This window comes from Ammospiza nelsoni, chromosome 14 (assembly GCF_027579445.1).
Source record: "Ammospiza nelsoni isolate bAmmNel1 chromosome 14, bAmmNel1.pri, whole genome shotgun sequence".
Classification (NCBI taxonomy): domain Eukaryota; kingdom Metazoa; phylum Chordata; class Aves; order Passeriformes; family Passerellidae; genus Ammospiza; species Ammospiza nelsoni.
Genome location: NC_080646.1, coordinates 17,542,513 through 17,561,719, shown reverse-complemented (window position 1 = coordinate 17,561,719; position 19,207 = coordinate 17,542,513). Strand labels below are relative to the sequence as shown.

At 52.2% G+C, this 19,207-nt stretch overlaps 1 protein-coding gene across 1 annotated transcript in view; it reads right to left on the bottom strand.

Annotated features, from left to right (window-relative positions):
* The window catches only part of HCN4 (hyperpolarization activated cyclic nucleotide gated potassium channel 4), a 100,672-nt gene that overhangs the window by 24,432 nt on the left and 57,033 nt on the right, over positions 1 to 19,207 (bottom strand). Inside the window, exons 3-4 of the mRNA XM_059482326.1 lie at positions 14,606 to 14,767; positions 5,257 to 5,475 (exon numbers count right to left, since the gene is read on the bottom strand). Coding sequence (XP_059338309.1) covers positions 5,257 to 5,475; positions 14,606 to 14,767 — 381 coding nt within the window. The remainder of the gene's footprint in view (positions 1 to 5,256; positions 5,476 to 14,605; positions 14,768 to 19,207) is intronic.

Sequence of the window (19,207 nt, the reverse complement as noted above, 5' to 3'; positions counted from 1 at the left end):
CTGGATTTTTCCCCAACAAATCCTAGTCCAACATCCCCAACAGAGACAGAACATTCCAGTTGCTTTATTTCAGCCTTTCCCATGACTAAACCTTGCCCAGTTTCTCTCTGCTGAGTTCAGGGTGCTGACAGGAGGGCTGCAATGTTCCAGCTGCACAATGAAGTGCTTGGATAGGCAGAGCAGGGATCAGCTGTGGGCTGTGAGAGGTGTGAGGAGCTGAGGGCAGTGCTGGCAGTGCTCTGCAGGATTCTGAAGTGATTCTGTCTCCAGTGTCCCCTCCAATCCTGCTGCAGCATGTGCTGCTTCAGAGACACTGCTGGGCAACACTTCTGATCTAAACATGGCAAAGACCTTGGCCATGTTTGAAATTCTGCTTTAACAAGAAAAGGAACCCTTGAACATAAGGATTTCCATAGGAGCATTATTGGGGTGTCACAGGCAAAGAGGCTGTGAAGTGCCCAATGAAAGGGAAAGTGAAGCCCCTACCCAGAGTCACGAGGCATTTTAAGAACAAGAGGCACTGCATGGACTGCTGAGGGAGGAGGAGGAGTGGGGAGAGCAGATCCTGAGGGGAGATGAGGCTCTGGAAGGAGAGATTAGGGCTCAGTGGGCTCTGCAGTGCTGACAGCAGCAAGCCCTGCCTCTCAGCGATGCCTCAGGTTTTGGGTTTTATATTTTTCACAATCTGTGCCGCTTTAGTGTGTGGGTCTGGGCTTCATGTTATGGGATGCTGAGCTCTGTGCACAGAGCGGGGAGACAAAACAATTCCTGCTCTAGCTGGGGACCAAGGACAAATGATCCAAATCTCAGCCCCAAGGGCACAAACAATGGACTGAAGGATGGGACTTCATGGGCTGGAGCTGTAATTGGACAATTAACTCCAATTTGCAAATGGACCAAAACTTATAAAAGTGTGAGACCCCATGACCTGTGGTCCATTTTCTGGCCATTTTGGGTTGTGCTGCCCAAGATGGATCCATTTAGGATATCCTTTTAATAAATTCCTACTTTATTCTTTAGCTCAATCTAGCCTCTGTTCTAGGTCAGCCTTTACAAGGCATCACTGCAGTCCCTGCTCTGGGTGTTCTGGGGAGCTGAGCCTCCCTGCACCCACTGGGATGGGAGAGTGACCCTGATTGGGATAGATGAGTGGTGTGATGGCTGACTCTCACAATTAAAAGGCAAATATCATGTAGATGTGTTAAGAGAAGTTTTATAGATTTATAGTTAAGTTTTACCTCCCTTGTGTTGTTATCAGGGGTGACCTGGGTTTGGGACATTTGGGAGGGTCAGCTACTTACTGTGCAGCACCTGAGCTCCAACCAGGATGTCAGGAAGGGATCTCCACCACTGGGCAGATGGACAGAACTTTGGGGGAACTAAAGGGTTAAAAGGCAAAACCTCCATTGTGTGGATGAGCACATGGTGGGAAAAATCCTCTGCCCCTGGTGCTGTAATATTTTCTCTATTCAGTCTTCTGTTGTATTTTTGATAAGGTTTTAATAAACCTTTTAATTTTTGGAAGTGAGCATCATTTCTCACAATGGGGGCTGAGCATCCCTGCCCTGCTCCAAGGAGCTGCAGAGAGCAGCACCATCACCCTCCCCATCCTCAAGGTTACAGAGCACTGGGGAGGAGGAGAGGGTGACTTGACAGAAATACTAATCCAGCTGAGCTGCAGGATTAGGGAAAGAAATTATGAGGAGAACCTGAAAAAAGCATGAAAATAACATATCTGGCTGGTTTATTCCTCTCCTGGGCAAGGAACAGTCTTCCTCTGATGTGAGCCAGAGGGGAATTCTGCAGCCGGTGATGAATAAAGGCTGGAGCTGATCCATCAACAGCTGCAGAGGGTCTTGTACCCCTGCTCCTGTCCTTGACCCCCTTCAGCAGTACCTGCCCCAGCTCTGGCACTCATGGGCTCAAAAATAAACTATTTCAACCCACTGATGTGACAGAAAATGAATGTGGGAGCAGAGATGGGCTCAGGGAGGCTCTGGGAAGCCAGGAAGGTGTGCCCAGCTGAGCACAGTGCCAGAGATCCCTGGGTGAGAGCTCAGCTCTTGGTCAGAGCTGTCCCATCCATTCAGGTACAACTCCACACTGCACAACAGCACCTGGGACATTGTTCTGCCAGAACCCCTCAGGAAGGAGCTGTGCTGGTGTCTCACGTGCAGGAAACATGCCAGGTACTGTGGAGTTCAACTCCAGGTGAGGTTAAGAGAGAAGCTCAGCTCCTGATCCTGCTGCTGACTCTGTGACCATGGGAAGCTGATGGGACAGACAGGTCCCTCCTCACTTTGCCTCTGGGGCTGGAGGTCAAACAGCCCCTTCAGAGAGTCCCATCCAAAGAGCTGCTCCCATCTGGAGGGCAGGGCTGGCCCGGCACCATGGCTGTGCCCTCTCCATGCTGGGAGGGCTCTGTGCCACAGGGACTGTGCTCTGGCACCCAGGAACCTCAGCAGCTCCCTGGCTTGGAGGGGGCATTCCCTCTGAATTCCCCATGGTTCCTGCCTCCCCATGGATCCACCCAGCCCTGCCTTGCACAACCAGTACAGCATGAAGTGAGAGGCTCCAGGAGGAGATTCTGACAGGACAGGGATTCAATGTCCCAGTGTTCAGAGAATGCAAGGCAGAGTGAGACAAGCCTTGGCTCCTGAAGCCAACAGACAGCACAGCTTGGCTTTTACTCCTCTTTTCCAAAGCCCTTCTTGTCCAAGGGAAGAACCAGTGGGTTGGCAGAGGTCTGGACAATCTGAAACCTCCCCAAAACCCACTCCTGAACCCACCCCCAGGGCAGTTCCAGCTGTAACCTCCTGTCCTGTTTGTGTTTGTGCTGTTCCTCTCCCTCTCCACCGTGTCTCTTTCCTTGGCCACTCCCAACCCAGCTCCCCAGGCCCCTGCAGGCTGAGCTGTGCTGAGGGACAAGCAGAGCCCACAGGGTGCTCAGCAGAGCTCTCTCAATTGCTGCTGGCTCCTACCAATCAACCTCCAAACTTGTTGAGATTCTCTCTCTAATGTGCTTCAGAAGACACTTTGTCCCAGGAGGACTGAACTAAATTGAGTTGCAGGGCTGCAAATCACGCAGCAGCCTCATTTTAATCATGGCTATTCAAGTGCTAAGGAATGCACAAAGTAAATACATATTTGTTTTTAGGCCATCACTTGTCCCATTTGTGAGAGGAAAATGAATGTACTCAATCCCTGAGGCTTTGATCCTCAGAGGATAACTTGGGAGATGAACCTGCCACAGGAAATACACCCTTGGTTTAGCCCTGTCCCCTCTGCCAGAGCTCCTCTCCTGGGTCTGTTAACCCTCTCACTCACATCCCCACGTTCTAATGAGGCTTCCACCCTCCCCACTGTCCCTGGCACCCCCTCTGCAGTCCCTGCTGCCTTCCTGGGCACTGATTTCCCTGAGCTCTGCCAGGGATCCCAGTGCCAGGGTCGAGCTGTGCCCTTGTGTGAGCACAGGCTGGAGGCAGAGCCTGGAGTGCCCAGGGCTGCAGGTGCAGGGCTGCCTGTGCCAGGCTGCCCAGGTGGTTGGCTTTGCAGATCAGTCCTTGACTTTTGTGCTACTTCAAACACATTTGAATAAATACTCTGCATCCTGAGATTTGATCAGCCTGCACTCCCAGTGCTGCAGTGTCCTTCTCTTTGGCGTGCCCTGCTCTCTGTGGGGATCAGCCTGGCTCAGCTGTGACACAGAGCTAAAACTCTGGATGCTCTGGATGCATGCCAGGCCTCCACACTCTTCTCGTGGGCATTCCCCCTCCCTCAGCTCTAGCTGTGGTTTGGGATCTTCCCTATGCTCCAAGCATGAGTCAACCTCTGGTCTCCTTTGCTCTCCCTCTCTGCCCTGCTCTCCTCCCATTGGAATTCCTGTGTCTCAAACCTGTTCCAAGGTTATCCCACCCCTCCCTGAACTTAAAATTCACCTGAGCAGGGCCTCCTAGTCACAGTTTCCCCACTTGAATCACAGCTCCTCTCTCACCTAAACTGCACCTGGCAGGGTCAGAATAGGAACAATTCCTCTTCTTAATCTCCAGATCAAATCTACCCACAAGACCTGGCCATAAAACCTCCCCAGTCCCATAACTGAGGGCAGCTGCATTTTTTGGATGCCTGTCCAGCTCACAGATTCAGTGACTGTGGCAGTCTGATCAGATGTGACATTTCTGGCTGTGCCCTCCATTCTGCAGTCCAACAATGGTGCCATTAATTCCACAGCTACCTGGGGAACCTGCTCTGAGCTCCTGAGCCTTGATCTGGGCTTTGGGGGCTGTTCTGCAGCTTCACTCAGAGCACTGGAGTGAATAATCTGGATACTTTCAAAGAGAGCACTTGCTAAACAAAAGCTGCACATTCTGGAACATTCACTTGGGGTTTGAAACAAGATGTGGGAAAGGAAGAAGTGACTTAAAATTTTAGGTACTGGTGACATTGATAACGCTGGTGTACAATGACAGGCAGAGACAACAACAACCCTCTCCCTGCCCTGCAGTTAACTGATCCTGCTGCTGTTTCCTCCTGAGGGTGTGGGAGTGCATGGATGGGGAAGAGGGGGCAAGGAACAGAGCCCTGGCCTCTCACACTGACAGTGCTGGGTCCCTCTGGACAGCAAGGAAACCACGCTGGGCTCCCTCTGGACAGCACAGAGACCACCCTGGGCTCCCTCTGGATATCACAGAGACCACCCTGGGCAGCACAGAGACCACCCCAGGCTCCCTCCAGATATCACAGAGACCACCCCAGGCTCCCTCTGGATATCACAGAGACCACCCTGGGCTCTGTCCAGATATCACAGAGACCATCCCATCCTCCCTCCAGACAGCACAGAGACCACCCTGGGCTCCCTCCAGATATCACAGAGACCACCCTGGGCTCCCTCTGGACAGCATAGAGACCACGCCAGCTTCCCCCCAGAGAGCACAGAGACCACCCCGGGCTCCCTCCAGATATCACAGAGACCACCCTGGCCTCCCTCCAGATATCACAGAGACCACCTTGGGCTCCCTCCAGATATCACAGAGACCACCCCAGGTTCCCTCTGAACAGCACAGAGACCACCCTGGCCTCCCTCTGGACAGCACAGAGACCACCCCGAGCTCCCCGCAGACAGCACAGAGACCACCCCAGCCTTCCTCTGGACAGCACAGAGATCACCCCAGACTCCCTCCAGAGGAGCACAGAGACCACCCCAGGCTCCCCCCAGCCAGCACAGAGCCCAGCCCAGCCCAGCAGGGCTGTCCTTACCTTCTCCTGGTACTGGCGGCGGGACGAGTCCAGGGACTGGATGAGGGCGGTGGCGTGGCCGATGAACATGGCGTAGCAGGTGGCCCCCACGATCATGCTGAGCATGGTGAGCCACACGTCCGACATCCCCACCGGCGCCTGCTGCCCGTAGCCGATGCACAGCATGTGGCTCATGGCCTTGAACAGGGCATAGGAGTACTGCTTCCCCCAGGAGTCGTTCTGCAGGGACAGGGCACAGCTTCAGCACGGGGACAGGGCCATGGGCCAGGAAAGCACTCCTGGCACTGCACCCCAAAATCCCTGTCAGAGGCACCTTGATGTGTTACACAGGAAATTTCATTCTTTGGTAGCTTGGGGGGCTGGGGGGTCTTTGAAAGCAAGGAGGGATATGGAGTCTCAACCCCCAAATCCCTCAGAGCTCCCATAATGCCCATATCCCTCACTGAGACCCTACACCTCAATGTCCCCATAGCCTCAGAACTGCTATATCTCTCACTGAACCCCTATATCCCAAACCTCTCAGAGTCCCCATAACTCCTGTATCACTCACTGAACCCCTACACCTCAATGCCCCCATAACTCCTATATCCCTCACTGAGACCCTACACTTCAATGCCCCCATAGCCTCAGAACTACTATATCCCTCACTAAACCCCTACACCCCAAACCCCTCAGAGCCCCCATAACTCCCATATCCCTCACTGAGACCCTACATCTCAATGCCCCCATAGCCTTATAACTCCTGTATCCCTCATAGAGCCCCTACATCTGAATGCCCCCATAACTCCCATATCCCTCACTGAACCCCTACATCTCAGTGCCCCCATAGCCCCATAACTCCCAGATCTCTGAGACTCTACATGTCAAACCCCTCAGAGCTCCCATATCTCTCACTGAGCCCCTACACCTCAATGCCCCCATAACTCCTCTATCCCTCACTAATACCCTATACACCTCAACACCCTCAACTGCACCCAAAAATCCCTGTTGGAGGCACCTCAACACAAGAAATTTACTCTTTGTTACACAAGAAATTTAATTTCAGAGCCCTCGCGGCCCCACAAGCCCAGCTCAGTCCATTTGGAAAAACAAGCCCAGATCCCAGATCTGAGATCACCACTTTGGCCCTGGTTTTTAGAGACTCCATGTGCTTTTTCCATCAGGGAAGGCAGCCAGGGTGCCCTGCTGGTAATCTGGGATAAATCCAGATGATGCACCGGGAGATTTTCACAATGACCCACAAGTGGGAGAGGGAACTGAAGCAAATCATTTCCTCCCCTGGGAAATGGACTTGAACTGAGAACTGAAACAGAGAGCCTGAGCAAGGCTGCCAGCAACAGGATCTGAGAGTGAGGAAAATCACTGCCCAGCAATTTAGGAAATGGCCATTACCTGGGGAGATGAGAAGGGCAGAAAATGAAGTTGGTAATGTCTGGACAGCAAGTTCTTTTCAGTGCAAAACTGGGTTTTTTCAGAGAGCTGAGAAACTACAAATGGTTTCATTTGAGAGCAGCAACATCCTGCCAGGAGAGAGTGCTGAGACACCTTGTGCTCTCCACACAGGCAGCACCTCAGCATGGCACAGAGAGAAAAACCAGCACAAGTTCCCTGGTGAGACAGCCCTCAGGTTTAGCCTGAGCTCATGGAACAGCTCGAGGTGCATTTGCCATCCTGTGGGCATTATCTGCCAGCAAGTTCTTGCTGTGAAACCTTGACAAGTAACTGCTTGTCAAGGCATCACACATGGCTCCTGCAAGGAGGTGAAAATGCCTCTGCTGGGTGACAGCACTGGGCATTGCTCAGCTGATCCCTGTTCCTGGAAGGGGCCAAGGTTATGGATGGAGCTCTGCAGACAGAGGTGCTGTGGCAGCTTGGAAGGTCTCTGCACAGCCCAGCTGCTGGCTTGGCAATAAACAAGGAATTCTCCATCCAGAGCACCAGTGGCCAGCAGTGCTGGGAGCTCTGGAGCTCACTGGGCACCTCCTGGAGGTGACACATCACAGCCAGGGGGTGGCTGATGACCTCCCTGCAGGCAGCTCTCAGTGCCTTGGATGCCCATGGAAAGTTCTCACTGACCTTACAGGCAGCAAACAGTGACAGAGAGTGCTCCACTGGGAGCTGGGCACAGGGCTGGAACCTCTGCCCAGGGCTGGTGCTGGGTTAGGAGATAAGCACATGGACAAAGGCAGCTGATAGCATTACCTGGCCAGATTCAGTTTCATTATGCAAGCCAGGCCTGATTCCCACTGCAGCAAGAAGGGCAAAGCCACACAAGTGACAACAGAGCTGACAAGGGAGCAGTGGCACAGCCACAGCCCAGCAGGGACTGCTCCTGCTGCTGGTGCCAGCCTGTCTAGGCTCCCCTCCCAACAGACCAGGAACCTGGAAAAAACACCCTGGAGCCAAGAGAGAAGGGCCAGAGACAAAGTGGCCATTGGTGACTGGGCTGGCTGTGCCCTAGGCTCATGTGTGAGGAGCCCAAAGGAGCTGCACACAGGGCAGGACAGGGCACAGGGAGTTTGTCCCCTGGCCAGGACACAGGAAGGGTCTGGCCATGGGAGCTGCCAAAGGCTGTGCTGGGATCTGAGCCTGGCCAAAGAAGTGCTGGGTGCCCCCAGGTTCTGTGGCATTTTTGGTTTCCACACCCAGGTTTTGTGGCATTTTTGGTTTCCACCCCCAGGTTTTGTGGCATTTTTGGTTTCCACCCCCAGGTTTTGTGGCATTTTTGGTTTCCACCCACCGGTTTTGTGGCATTTTGCAGACCCACTTCTGCCCTGTGTGGGCACCAGGCCTCTCACAGAGCTGCCACAGGCATCCTGCCCTTCCAGGAGCCCCCTTCCCTCAGCCCTGCACTCCTGGCACTCTGAGGCCACAGCCCTGCACTCAGGGCATGGCAGCTGCTGGGACTTTAGCCCATCCATTGTCCCTCACGCTGAGGCAGCAGCAGGCAGCTGTCACATTTGGCCACTCTGCTCCAAATGCTGCATCCCTGCAAAGGTGGGAGCTCACTGCCAGTGCTGTGGAGTGTCACAGCCCATAGTGCTGGGGCACAGTGCAGCTGCCCTGTCCCTTCCCTTGCTGAATTAATTCCTTCCCCATCCCTTTCTGGCTGTTGCAGGGATGCTGCTGCCCTCTGAGTTCAGTGTGGCAGTAGTTTAACAGGGCAGCACAGCTCCAGCACAGACCTGAGAGCAGGGACAAAGGAAGCTGAGGGAATTCCAAAGGGAATCTGGGCAGACAGAGCATTAATAGCTGAGCTGGAAAACTGGCAGCCAGGCTCTTTAGTGGCTGTGAACATCTGGGTACCAGGCGGGCTGGAGGTTTAAAAGCCATTCTTCCAGCAACTTGCTGCTCAGGAGTGCTGTTTACAAGGAAGCTTGCCAGTGTTTTGTAGGAATTAGTCATCCAAAACTCTGACATCCAGCATGCACAGAATTCCCTGGGAATTGCACAGCTCTGAGCCCCAGCAGCAGCAGCAGGGCTCCTGTGAGGACAGGCTGAGGGTGCCAGACTGAGGGATGGCTGAGGGATGACAGACTGGAGGGTGGGAGCTGCAGGAAAACACAGAGCTTTGCAAACAAACCCTGAGCACATCAAGCACTGCTCAGAGAGAGGCACTCCTGTGAAGGGGAAGCCTTTCAGAGCAATTACCTTTAGGAAACCAAGTGTGAAGAGCACTGGATGCTCTGTGATGATTCTTCACTTTCAGCTCCTGGTACCTCTTTAGCTTTCAGGTTTTTTGTTTTCCCCAGGATGAGCAGACAGGTCAAGCCCTCAGTACTTGAGGCCAGACTAGAAGAGGTTCCAGATGCAGTGTGGCCACGGGTTTGTCAGCACCAGGTGCCTCACAGTGCCACGGCTCATTCTGTAAGAGCCATACCCTATCTAACACCCAGCTACACCAGCCCCCACTGCAGCACCACTCCACAGATACTGGAGTGGCTAAAATGGCCCATCAGGGCAGGGAAATGAGGCCTTAAACTGCAGGGGGAAAATGACTCCTCCTCGTTAAGCAAATCCCAAAGCATGCAAAAGCAGAGCTGCAGCTCTGTGCCTGCTCACAGTTAAGAGGGGGTTATCTCACAGGCACCAAGAGACTCTGCAAAAGGCACTGAAATGACTTTGAAGCAGTTTCTGACTGGTTTGTTTTTAACATCCACACTGGCAGTGCTGGAAGGGCTTCTCTGGCATTAGAGTCTCAGATCCACCTTTGAATACTTGGAGGCACTTCCCTGGAACACTTCAAAGGCACTGCTGGGTTCTGTAGTACCTTACAGAAGCACCTGGAGGCAAACTGTGGTGTATGACAGAGTATTTTGGTTCTGATGTACATGTGAGTGTGCCTGCTTGAAGCCTCCCTGGAGAGGAGTGAGATGAGTAAAGACATGGAGAAGTACTGGAAGTTCTTGGGATAGGGATGTAATCCTATCATGGAGGTGATGAATCTTCTTTCCCTGCAGCATGGAAATGAGGGCTGGTTTTATGGAGTGCCAAGTGGGAAACCCCAGAGCAGAGGAAAAGCAGCACCAGCTTTGTCTCAGACAAAGCCTCCAAAGAACAATGTTATGCCTGACTTAGACCATTAACACTTGGAGAACTCAGGAGATGTCTCTGACCATCCCTGCCCACATCTGGAGCTGCTGGGCTGGGAAAACACCCCTCCAGACCCAGTTTGGGCTGGGAAAACACCTCTCCAGATCCAGATTAAAGGGTGGGAACACATGGAGATGACAGGTTAAATTCACTTTGGACAGAACCTGGCCTGTTCTGGGCTTGTTTCCAAGGGAAGCTCACAGGGCCTTCACCTGACTGCAGGGATCTTCTCTGAGTGCCCCAGTCCCAGCTGTCCCAGGCAGCCTTTCCTGGGAGCCCTCCCAAGCACCCTGTGCTCCTGGAGATCCAGACCTGGGCACCCACTCCTTGCCTGTACCCAGGGCTGTGCACAGAGTGCTTCTGCCTCCTTTCCATCCCTGCTGCTGTGCCCATCTCATGCTGCTCCCAGCTGGCCTCCCTGGACAGCCCTGGAGGTGCCTGTCACCCAGTCCTGGAGTGCCTGTCACCCTGCCTTCCCTGGAAAGGACAATATTCCCAGTTATGGGCTGCTCTGCCCTGCCCACCCTGCTCTGGACTGCTTCTGGCCCCAGCTGGGGAGGGCACTCCCTGCGCCTGCCATCCTGGGCTCCAGGATCCCACCCAATGGGAGCAGCCCTGCTCCTGCTAATCCTGAGACTTTCTAGAACATGGAATCTCCCTCAGATTCCTGTACCTGTCACCCTCAGCTCCAAATTCCCACCCCATGGGAGCACCCCTGCTCCTGCTGCTCCTGAGACTTTCCAGAACATGGAATTTGCTGCAGACTCCTGTATCTGTCACTCTCAGCTCCAGGTTCCCACCCCAGGGGGGCAGCCCTGCTCCTGACACTTTCTAGAACATGGAATTTCCCTCAGATTCCTGTCTGATCACAGCAGATCCATGCAGGATTGCTCTCTCCCCCACTGCAGCCATTCCTCTTCCCCCTTTCCATCAGGGGTGCTGTGAGCAGGGAGGGGCAGAGCTCCCCAGGAACGTGTTCTGGTGGATGGATCAGCCAAACTCTGGTCAGGGCTTGCTGCCCTGCCCTCAGGGATCTCTGCCCTCCCTGCAGGGTGTGTGGGGCCAGCACAGCACCCAGGGGAGGAGGCCACGTGCTCCCAGCAGCTTTCAGGGCTCAGCAGAGTTGGGATTTCTGGGAGAGGAGCTGCCAGGCCAGCTCGGGGGGAGCAGCACACACTCTGCAGCTGACTCACCAGTGTTTCCAGTTTTTAATAAAATGCACTGCAGGAAAGCTAATGCTGAAGCCCCTGGGATTGGGACTCAGCAATTAATACTGCAAACATCCTGCCCTGCAGCTCCAGGAGCAGCCAGACACCCACTGCTTCCACGGCTGCTGAAATGGAACACGAGGCATGTGGAAAACACCCAGAGGAACCAGACTCGGGGATTTATCGAGGCCCTGAGATGATTTTGGCAACAGCAGACCCTTCACAAATCCCCTGGATGAGGATCAAACCTTTAGGAAGCAGATGGGAGGTGATGAATCTTCTTTCCCTGCAGTATGAAAATGAGGGCAGGTTTTACAGAGTGCCAAGTGGTGGGAAACCCCAGAGCAGAGGAAGAGCAGCACCAACACACTCACAGACAGAGCCTCCAAAGCATCTGGACCTCACTTCCAGCTCCCCTTGGCTGCAGCAGCTTCAGAAGATTCCCTTTTCCCAAATTTCTGGCTCCTGTGAGCAATCAGGGCAGCTATGCACAAGGATATTTATTTATCTCCTCAGAGCTCCCACCAGGCTGGTACAGAATGTCCCAAAATCCCTGGCACAGAGGCCACCCTGGCCTCTCCCTTCCCAGCTGTGTCCATACACAGAGCCGTCCTGGAACCTTCCACCAAAGCCTGAGAAGAGCCCAGAGCTCCAGTTTCTTGTTTCCTGACTCTGTGGCCTCTCTCAGTACTCCCATCCAGATTAGATGTAAATTGTTTCACTGATACTGCCATCCACATTCACTGCTGGTCCCACTGACATGCCTGGAAACCTTCTCAGGAGATTAAAGGACATTACTGAGAGGAAAAACCTATTTTTTCCCCAAAGAACTACTGCACTCTTTGTTAAATATTCTAATCCCAGGCTATTTTGGGGTTGGCATATTCCTGAACAGCTTCTGGAGTGGAAACCCCCTGAAGTATAGGTGGGGCATCTCTCCAGTTCTTCATCCCACATTTTCAGAGATAATGATTTTTTTCCCACTTCTTTTAAGTGGGAAAAAAAAAAGGTGATTTAGCTGCAGGGAAGAAGCAGAAAAAAAATCTCCCAAGGCAAGTTTAATTGCCAGCTTCAGAGGCTCTCAAGGCTGGGAAGACAAGGCTGCAGCATGAGGAAAGCTCTGCTCTGGATAGGAGCTCCCTCCCCTGCTCTCCTGGAGCCTGCTGAGCCTTCCTGCCTCTGGAATCATCCTCCCCTCTCTCCCCATCCCTGCTGCTGGGATTTGCCTCTTTTCTTCCTCTGTCCCATGTCCTGCCACTTTTGCAGATCCTTCCCTGTGACTACAGCTGGCAGCTTCAAGCCCAGCTTGCACCTCTGCCCTGAGGGATGGATGGGGGGAGCCAGGAGCTGCTGCTGCCATCGTTGGGATAAGGGAATTGTGCCCCAAATCTGCTGCTCTGAAGCCATCCTGCCATGGCCAGGTCACCCCCAGGAGGGGGATGAGGCCACCTGCACCTCTGAGCTCCCTGGCATGAGAAGCTGAGTGTCCTCCTGGTCCTGAGCAGCACAATGGGGCCCCAATCTCTGACTGCTCTGCCACATAAATAAAGAAAAGGCAGCATGGGGAAGCGCAGGCAGCTGCTGCACAGTTGTTGTTCTGCTGGAGATAAGCAGAGGGTTCCAGGCTCCAGAACTGGCAGTCTGGCAGCAGCAGGAAGAGAACCATTATTGCAGAGAGGAGAAATGAATAAATAAACAGCAAACAGATGACTTTTCCATGGATGCTCACTCCTCCAGGCAGGGGCAGGCTGTGCCCACAGCCCTGCACGTGGGAGGCAAGCAGGCTGGCGCATCTTTGATACATTTTACATTTGTTCTGTTCTGCCCCAGTGCTTGATTATTTCCTTTATTCAAGAAGAAATTGGCTGGGGGAATCTGGAGGTTAAGAACTGCAATAACAGGCAATTTTTTAGGCTTTGTCAGTTTTTGCTGCTTAATCAACTGGACATTGTCCCTTTGAATAAAAGCTCCTGAATTCTCAGCAAGATGGTTGAAAGGTACCATGAATTCGCCCTGCCTCTGCCATATGGTGTCAAACTCCCTCCCAGCAACAGCAGGGCACAGCTTGGGATGGCACTGGGCAGCCTGGCTCCTCATCCCGTGCCCCTGGCTCACTCCGGGGTGGGTGGGTGGGTGGGCACACCGACCCTTCCAGGGGTATGGGGCAAAGGGAGCAGCAATGGGAATTATGCTCTGGGACCCCACATACTCAGGTTCCAGCGGGAGGCAGTTTCCATGCCTGCTCCTTGCTGCTCCGTGCCAGGAGAGGGAGCCTGGCTCCTGCCTTCTGCGGCTCTGCCGGGGCCGGTCCTGCTCCGAGCCACGGCACTGTCCCTGCAGGATCTGCCTCCAAACCCTGGCATTGTGTCCCTGCAGGACCTGTCCCCAAACCCCGGCACTGTGTCCCTGCAGGACCTCCTTCCCTGTCCAGGGACTGTCCCTGCAGGATCTGCCTCCAAACCCTGGGATTGTGTCTTTGTAGGAGCTGCCTCCCTGCCCCGAGACTGTCCCTGCAGGACCTGTCCCCAAACCCCGGCACTGTGTCCCTGCAGGACCTGTCCCCAAACCCCGGCACTGTGTCCCTGCAGGACCTGCCTCCCTGCCCACAGCCCCGGGAAGGGCTGGGACGGCCCCGGGGGATGAAAGGAGGAACGGGAAGCTGGGGGAAGGCAGTGGGTGCTGCAGGGGGGTCAGCCAGGGGCTGCGTTTAGGGCTGAGAGGTGCGATGGGGAGCATGTGTGGCATGGGGGATACTCCAGAGGTGAGACCCCGCCCACAATCTCTGAGCAGGTTATTTGTATTTAATTCTTTTATATATATATATACGTATATGTATATATATATATATATATATATATATATGTGTATATATATATATATATGTATATGTGTGTATATATATGTATATGTGTATATATGTGTATATCTACATATATATGTATATAACCTATAATATATAATATACAATAGAAATATATATTTTATATATGTTATCTATATATGTGTAGATATATGTATAGATATATGTATACATATACATATATACATATACACATATATACATATACAAATATATAAATAACATATAAAATATATATTTCTATAATATATTATAGGTTATATACTATATACTAGATATATTATATACTAGGTGTTCTATATGAATTATATATTATATACTATATACTAGATATATTATAGAATTTATTTATATTTTATATAATATCATATATTGTTATATTCCTAAAATATTATATATTATATATTGTATATTGTATATTATTTTATTATATATTCTATAATATATATATAATATTTTATATATACTATATATTATATATATTTTGTATTCTATATATGTTTTGTTATTTATATATATTTATATTTAATTGTTTATTACGAGTCGATCAAGGGAATGAAATATACAACACCTGGCATCGGGCTCACTCTTTGGGAAGAGGAAGAGAGTGGAAACAGGGGGAAATTATAAAACAGGGAAGAAAGGAAGAAGCACAAGCAGATCCAAGTGCTCTCTGGCCAGCACTCACCACCATGCGGTTGAGCGACACCCAGCAGTCGTCGGGGAAGTCCTGCAGCATGGGCACCAGGAACTGCAGGCAGCCGTCCCAGTGGCACAGCAGCAGCATCATCCCGATCAGATTGACGATCCGCACCACGGCGCTGGCCAGGTCGTAGGTCATGTGGAAGATCTGCGGGCACACAGCGACAGGTGAGACAGCAGCTCCCCCAAACAGCCCCCAGCGTCATTGCACACAGTGCCAGGCTCCAGAACCCTGCTAAAGCTGCACCAGCTCAGCTCAGGCACAATGTGCAAGCAGAACCACCTGAAAAACAGCTTGAAAACCAAAATACAGAACCAGGCAGGCAGAACCAGCTGAAAAACCAAAATACAAACTCATCATCAGTCACCCCTCCTATAGGAATGTGCCCCCTGTTGACGGAGTGACAAAAGTCTCCTCTGTCCCCTTAAAAAGGAAAGTAGCGCAGAAGTTTCTGTCCTCGATTATGTGTAAAAGGCACCTCATAGGCTTGGGGGACTTCACCTCAAACTTAAGGATGGCCAATGGGACAGGAGCCAAAAAATCCCGCCTGAGCAATTTACTAGAAAAATAAGAGAACAAACAAACTAATGGTTTTTGTGAGGTGTTTTACCAGGAGCAAGAACCTCTTGCACTTAGATCAGCTTTTCTCTGTAAAGAGTTTATTATTTTGCCTTTTATTAAACATTTTTGTTTCCAACACTGCAACAGAAGCCATCCTGCTCATTTTATGCCTCCAAAGGTAGCTGAGCTATCTTGGGTGAGAAATAAACCTCTAAGAGCTTATGAGACCTGGCTCATGGAGGCTCCTATTACTCCCTCCTGCCCTGCACCTTTGCCTTCTAATTTACCATTAAAAGCTCCATAACTCCTTCTATAAAACAAGCTGGTTGCAAATATTTCTGGACCACTCCTCAGGAATCAACTCTGTAATTCCATTTTTTAGCTGCAATGCCCTTCTTTGCTTTCTGTTCTTGCTGGATACGTGTTCCTCAGTGACCCATGGTGGCAGCTGCCTTTGTGCTGGGTGTCAGCTGCAGTCTCTGCATGAATCAAATGCAACAAGGAACGGCCTCCAACTCAGCAGAGGCTTCTGGAAGAGGATCTGATTCATCTCTTTTCTTGTACTCCTTGTGTTCTGCTGTTACACCCTTGCCCAGGTGGGCAAAGAAAAGAGAACCATGGCAGACAGGGCTGGTCTTCCTCATCTGTCAGCTCTTCATGTGGAAAATAAAGCTGCAAACACAACTTTCTTACAGGTCAGAAGTGACACAGCCCCTGATCCAAAGGGGTTCAGGTGGCATCACCTTCCAAGGGACGTGAGTGTCAGGGTGGTTTCTGACACAGGGGACAGGCTGTGTGATGTGTGCCCAAATCCATACACCTGGCTGCTCCAACAGGGACAATCCTGGCACTGTGTGCCTGCCACGTTTGCTCACACCACAGATCAGCCTCTCATCCCACAGGAAGGCAGCTCAACAGCTAAAACAGCAGGAAACCTTTGTTATCAGCAAAGGAATCACATTTTTGCAGCTGGAATTGCTGCTGTTGGAGCTGGCTGGCCAGCTCTCCATGCCCACCTCAGGATAACACACCCACAGTGATGCCCACATGCCCAACCCTTGCCAGGAGGCAGCACAAGGATGCTGAAATCCAGAAGGAGGAATGGTTTGGATAACTGCTGCTAACTCCATTATTTCCCTGCATCCAGGCTGGAGGCCACACTGCCAGTGTGAGAAAGGCCATTTGAGTGATCTTTCAGGGCTGAAAAGAAGAGTATCTCCAAAATCCAGCATGAAAGGCTGTTCTAGGAAATCCAGCTCTCACTGCTGGCTCAATAGGTCAGTATGAAAGCTGAGCACATAATTCATACAGAATAATTCCTCCTGGTTTCCTCTGTTTTCCTCCCCCTGCAGAAATGATCACTCTCATTTAGATAACCCAGAGCGAATCCATCCTGTTGGAATGAGAGCCCGGGGCTGTGCTTTTAATGAAGCTGGAGCAGCAGTTTGCAGAAGGATCTTTTGTGCCATCAGGGTTTTTCTGTGCTAATGACTTTTCCTCTCACACCTCCGGGTGCTTTTCAAAGAACTCCAGCCCTGCTGTAACCCAGGGAGCTCCAGCCAGGGGCAGGGAGAAGCCCTGTCAGACTGAGGAAGGACGTGCCTTCCTTTTATAGATGAAAAGCAGACAGTGAAGAGCCCGAGGGCATGGATGGCTCAGGGAGCAGGTGATGGATTTGGAGCTTCTGAGAGGAGGGTTGGGATCCATCCTAGTCAGCCTTCATTTGGTGCATGCAGAGAGAGGAGAGGCTGGATTCAGTCCTTGGGATCTGGACTGGAACACCAGAGTCCCTGGATGGGAACAGATCCCTGAGGGTGACACATCTGGGCTGTGGCACCTCAGAAGGAGCTCAGGGATTCCCAGAAGTAATTAAGATTATGAACTGCAAATGTCTGAGCTGCAAGTGAGACAACTCCAGTTCCAAATGTCTCAGGAGTTCCCAGCTCCTGCCCACTCCTCGGAATACATTTGCATTGCCATGCAAGAGAAAAGCAGGAGCACTCCTGGTGCAGGAACAACTGTGAAGGGCTGGGAACAAACTCCTGCCACTGAGAAGTTTCCCCTGCAAAGAGGTGCTGGTGTCACAGGGAATTCTGACCCAGCTGTTGCAGTGCCCTCCAGCACTTCCTTGGCTCACCAGGGAGAGGAGGGCCAGGAACATTCCAGAAGAGCTCAGAGGAACACAAGTGGTGACTGCAACTTCTCTGGTTTCCATCAGGAACACTCAGGACTTTGTGTCCTGCTGTAACACAACCCAGGCTGAGTCCCAGAGCATCACAGCTCCTTCCACCCCAGCACTGCCTGTGCCTCCTGACTTTTGCTGCTTGCACTGGGAAAAAGGGAGCCAGGAGAAGGGCCAAGCACGGATTCCCATTTAAAGGATATTCCTGGATAGAGAATATCCCTGGTTTTTGACAGACCAAAACAAGCTCTGGCCTCAGCATCCCTGCTACAAAATCAGCTCTGTCCTTCCAGCCAAAGTTCACCTTGCAATTCTTGTGGAAAGGACAGCTTGGGAAAGTGGGAGGACCAAAACTTCCCTCCAAAAGTAATTTCTGGTTATGTAAGAGCTCCATCTCAGAAACTCCACTTGTACAGCACGAGCTACTGGGATCCTATCAGGAGCAATCTGAAATCCTGTCAGCCCCAAGTATCTGTGCAGCTCTCCTCCATCTGGGCTGCAGCAGCATCCTCCAAACTCAGCACCTGAGCTGGAAGGAATCAAGGACACCTAGGAGAAGTGGGGCCTGGCTCTGGCCACAGCTCCAATCAAGGCTGTGTGGTTAATTAGGCCTGATGCTCTGTGCTGGCACAAGGCTCAGGTGCTGTCCAAACCATGGCCACCACCACCCCTCTGCTCCAGCTGGGGCCACCACCATCCCTCTGCTCCAGCCTGGACACCACAATCCCTCTGCTCCATCTGGGGCCACCACCATCCCTCTGCTCCATCTGGGGCCACCACCATCCCTCTGCTCCAGCTGAGGCCACCACCATCCCTCTGCTCCATCTGGGGCCACCACCATCCCTCTGCTCCAGCTGGGGCCACCACCATCCCTCTGCTCCAGCTGGGGCCACCACCATCCCTCTGCTCCAGCTGGGGCCACCACCATCCCTCTGCTCCAGCTGGGGCCACCACCATCCCTCTGCTCCAGCTGGGGCCACCACTATCCCTCTGCTCCAGGCTGGCTGGGGCCCTGGGGCTGGCACACACTGGGGCAGTGCTGGGCAGGGCAGCAGCTGCTCCAGGCACACCCTGCCAGGGCCAGCCCTTGGCACAGCCCCTGTCTCTGGCTCTGCTGGCACAGCTGGGCTGGGATCTGACTGCACATCCCTGCTGGGATGTGACTGCACATCAACGCTGGGATCTGTACATCCAGCCTGGGATCTCACAACCCATCCCTGCTGGGATCTGACTGCACATCCCTGCTGGCTTCTCACACTCTCAAAGTGCTGTGCCTGGAGCCAAGGGGCTTTCTCAGGCCTTTGGGGGCCCTGATGCAGAAGCACCCCCATGATCCTGGCTGAGGCAGGGTGAGCCAGCAGAGCTGAGTGCTGGCTCTGGCAGGACTCACTGCCATCCATGGGGCTCCTGAGCAGATTCTGCTCCACAGGAAAGCAATGAAATTGCTTGCTGCCCTTCACTGCTGCACTGCCAACGTGGCAGGAATCCTGTAGCTCCACACCCTGCCTGGTCTCGAGCCAGTGCTGGTGTCTGTGCCCACACCATGGTTAATATACAACTGTGATAAATCCCCTGGGGATAATCAAGGAGCTGTGATACTGCTCCAGCTTAAAAGAAGCAAAGAATTTACTCTTCATTTATGGCTTAAAAAACCCACAGACCTGAGAAGGAAATACAAATCTCAGAAGAGAATCAAAACAGTCTCATATGATGTTGTGAGTGCTCCAGGGTCAGAGTTAAGGTTGTTCTGCTGTGAGGAAAAACGTGTTTACTCACATTTAAGAAGAGTATTTGTGGGCTGTGGGGAAGAAAGTTGACATGTCTTTCAGTCTGCCTTTCTCTCC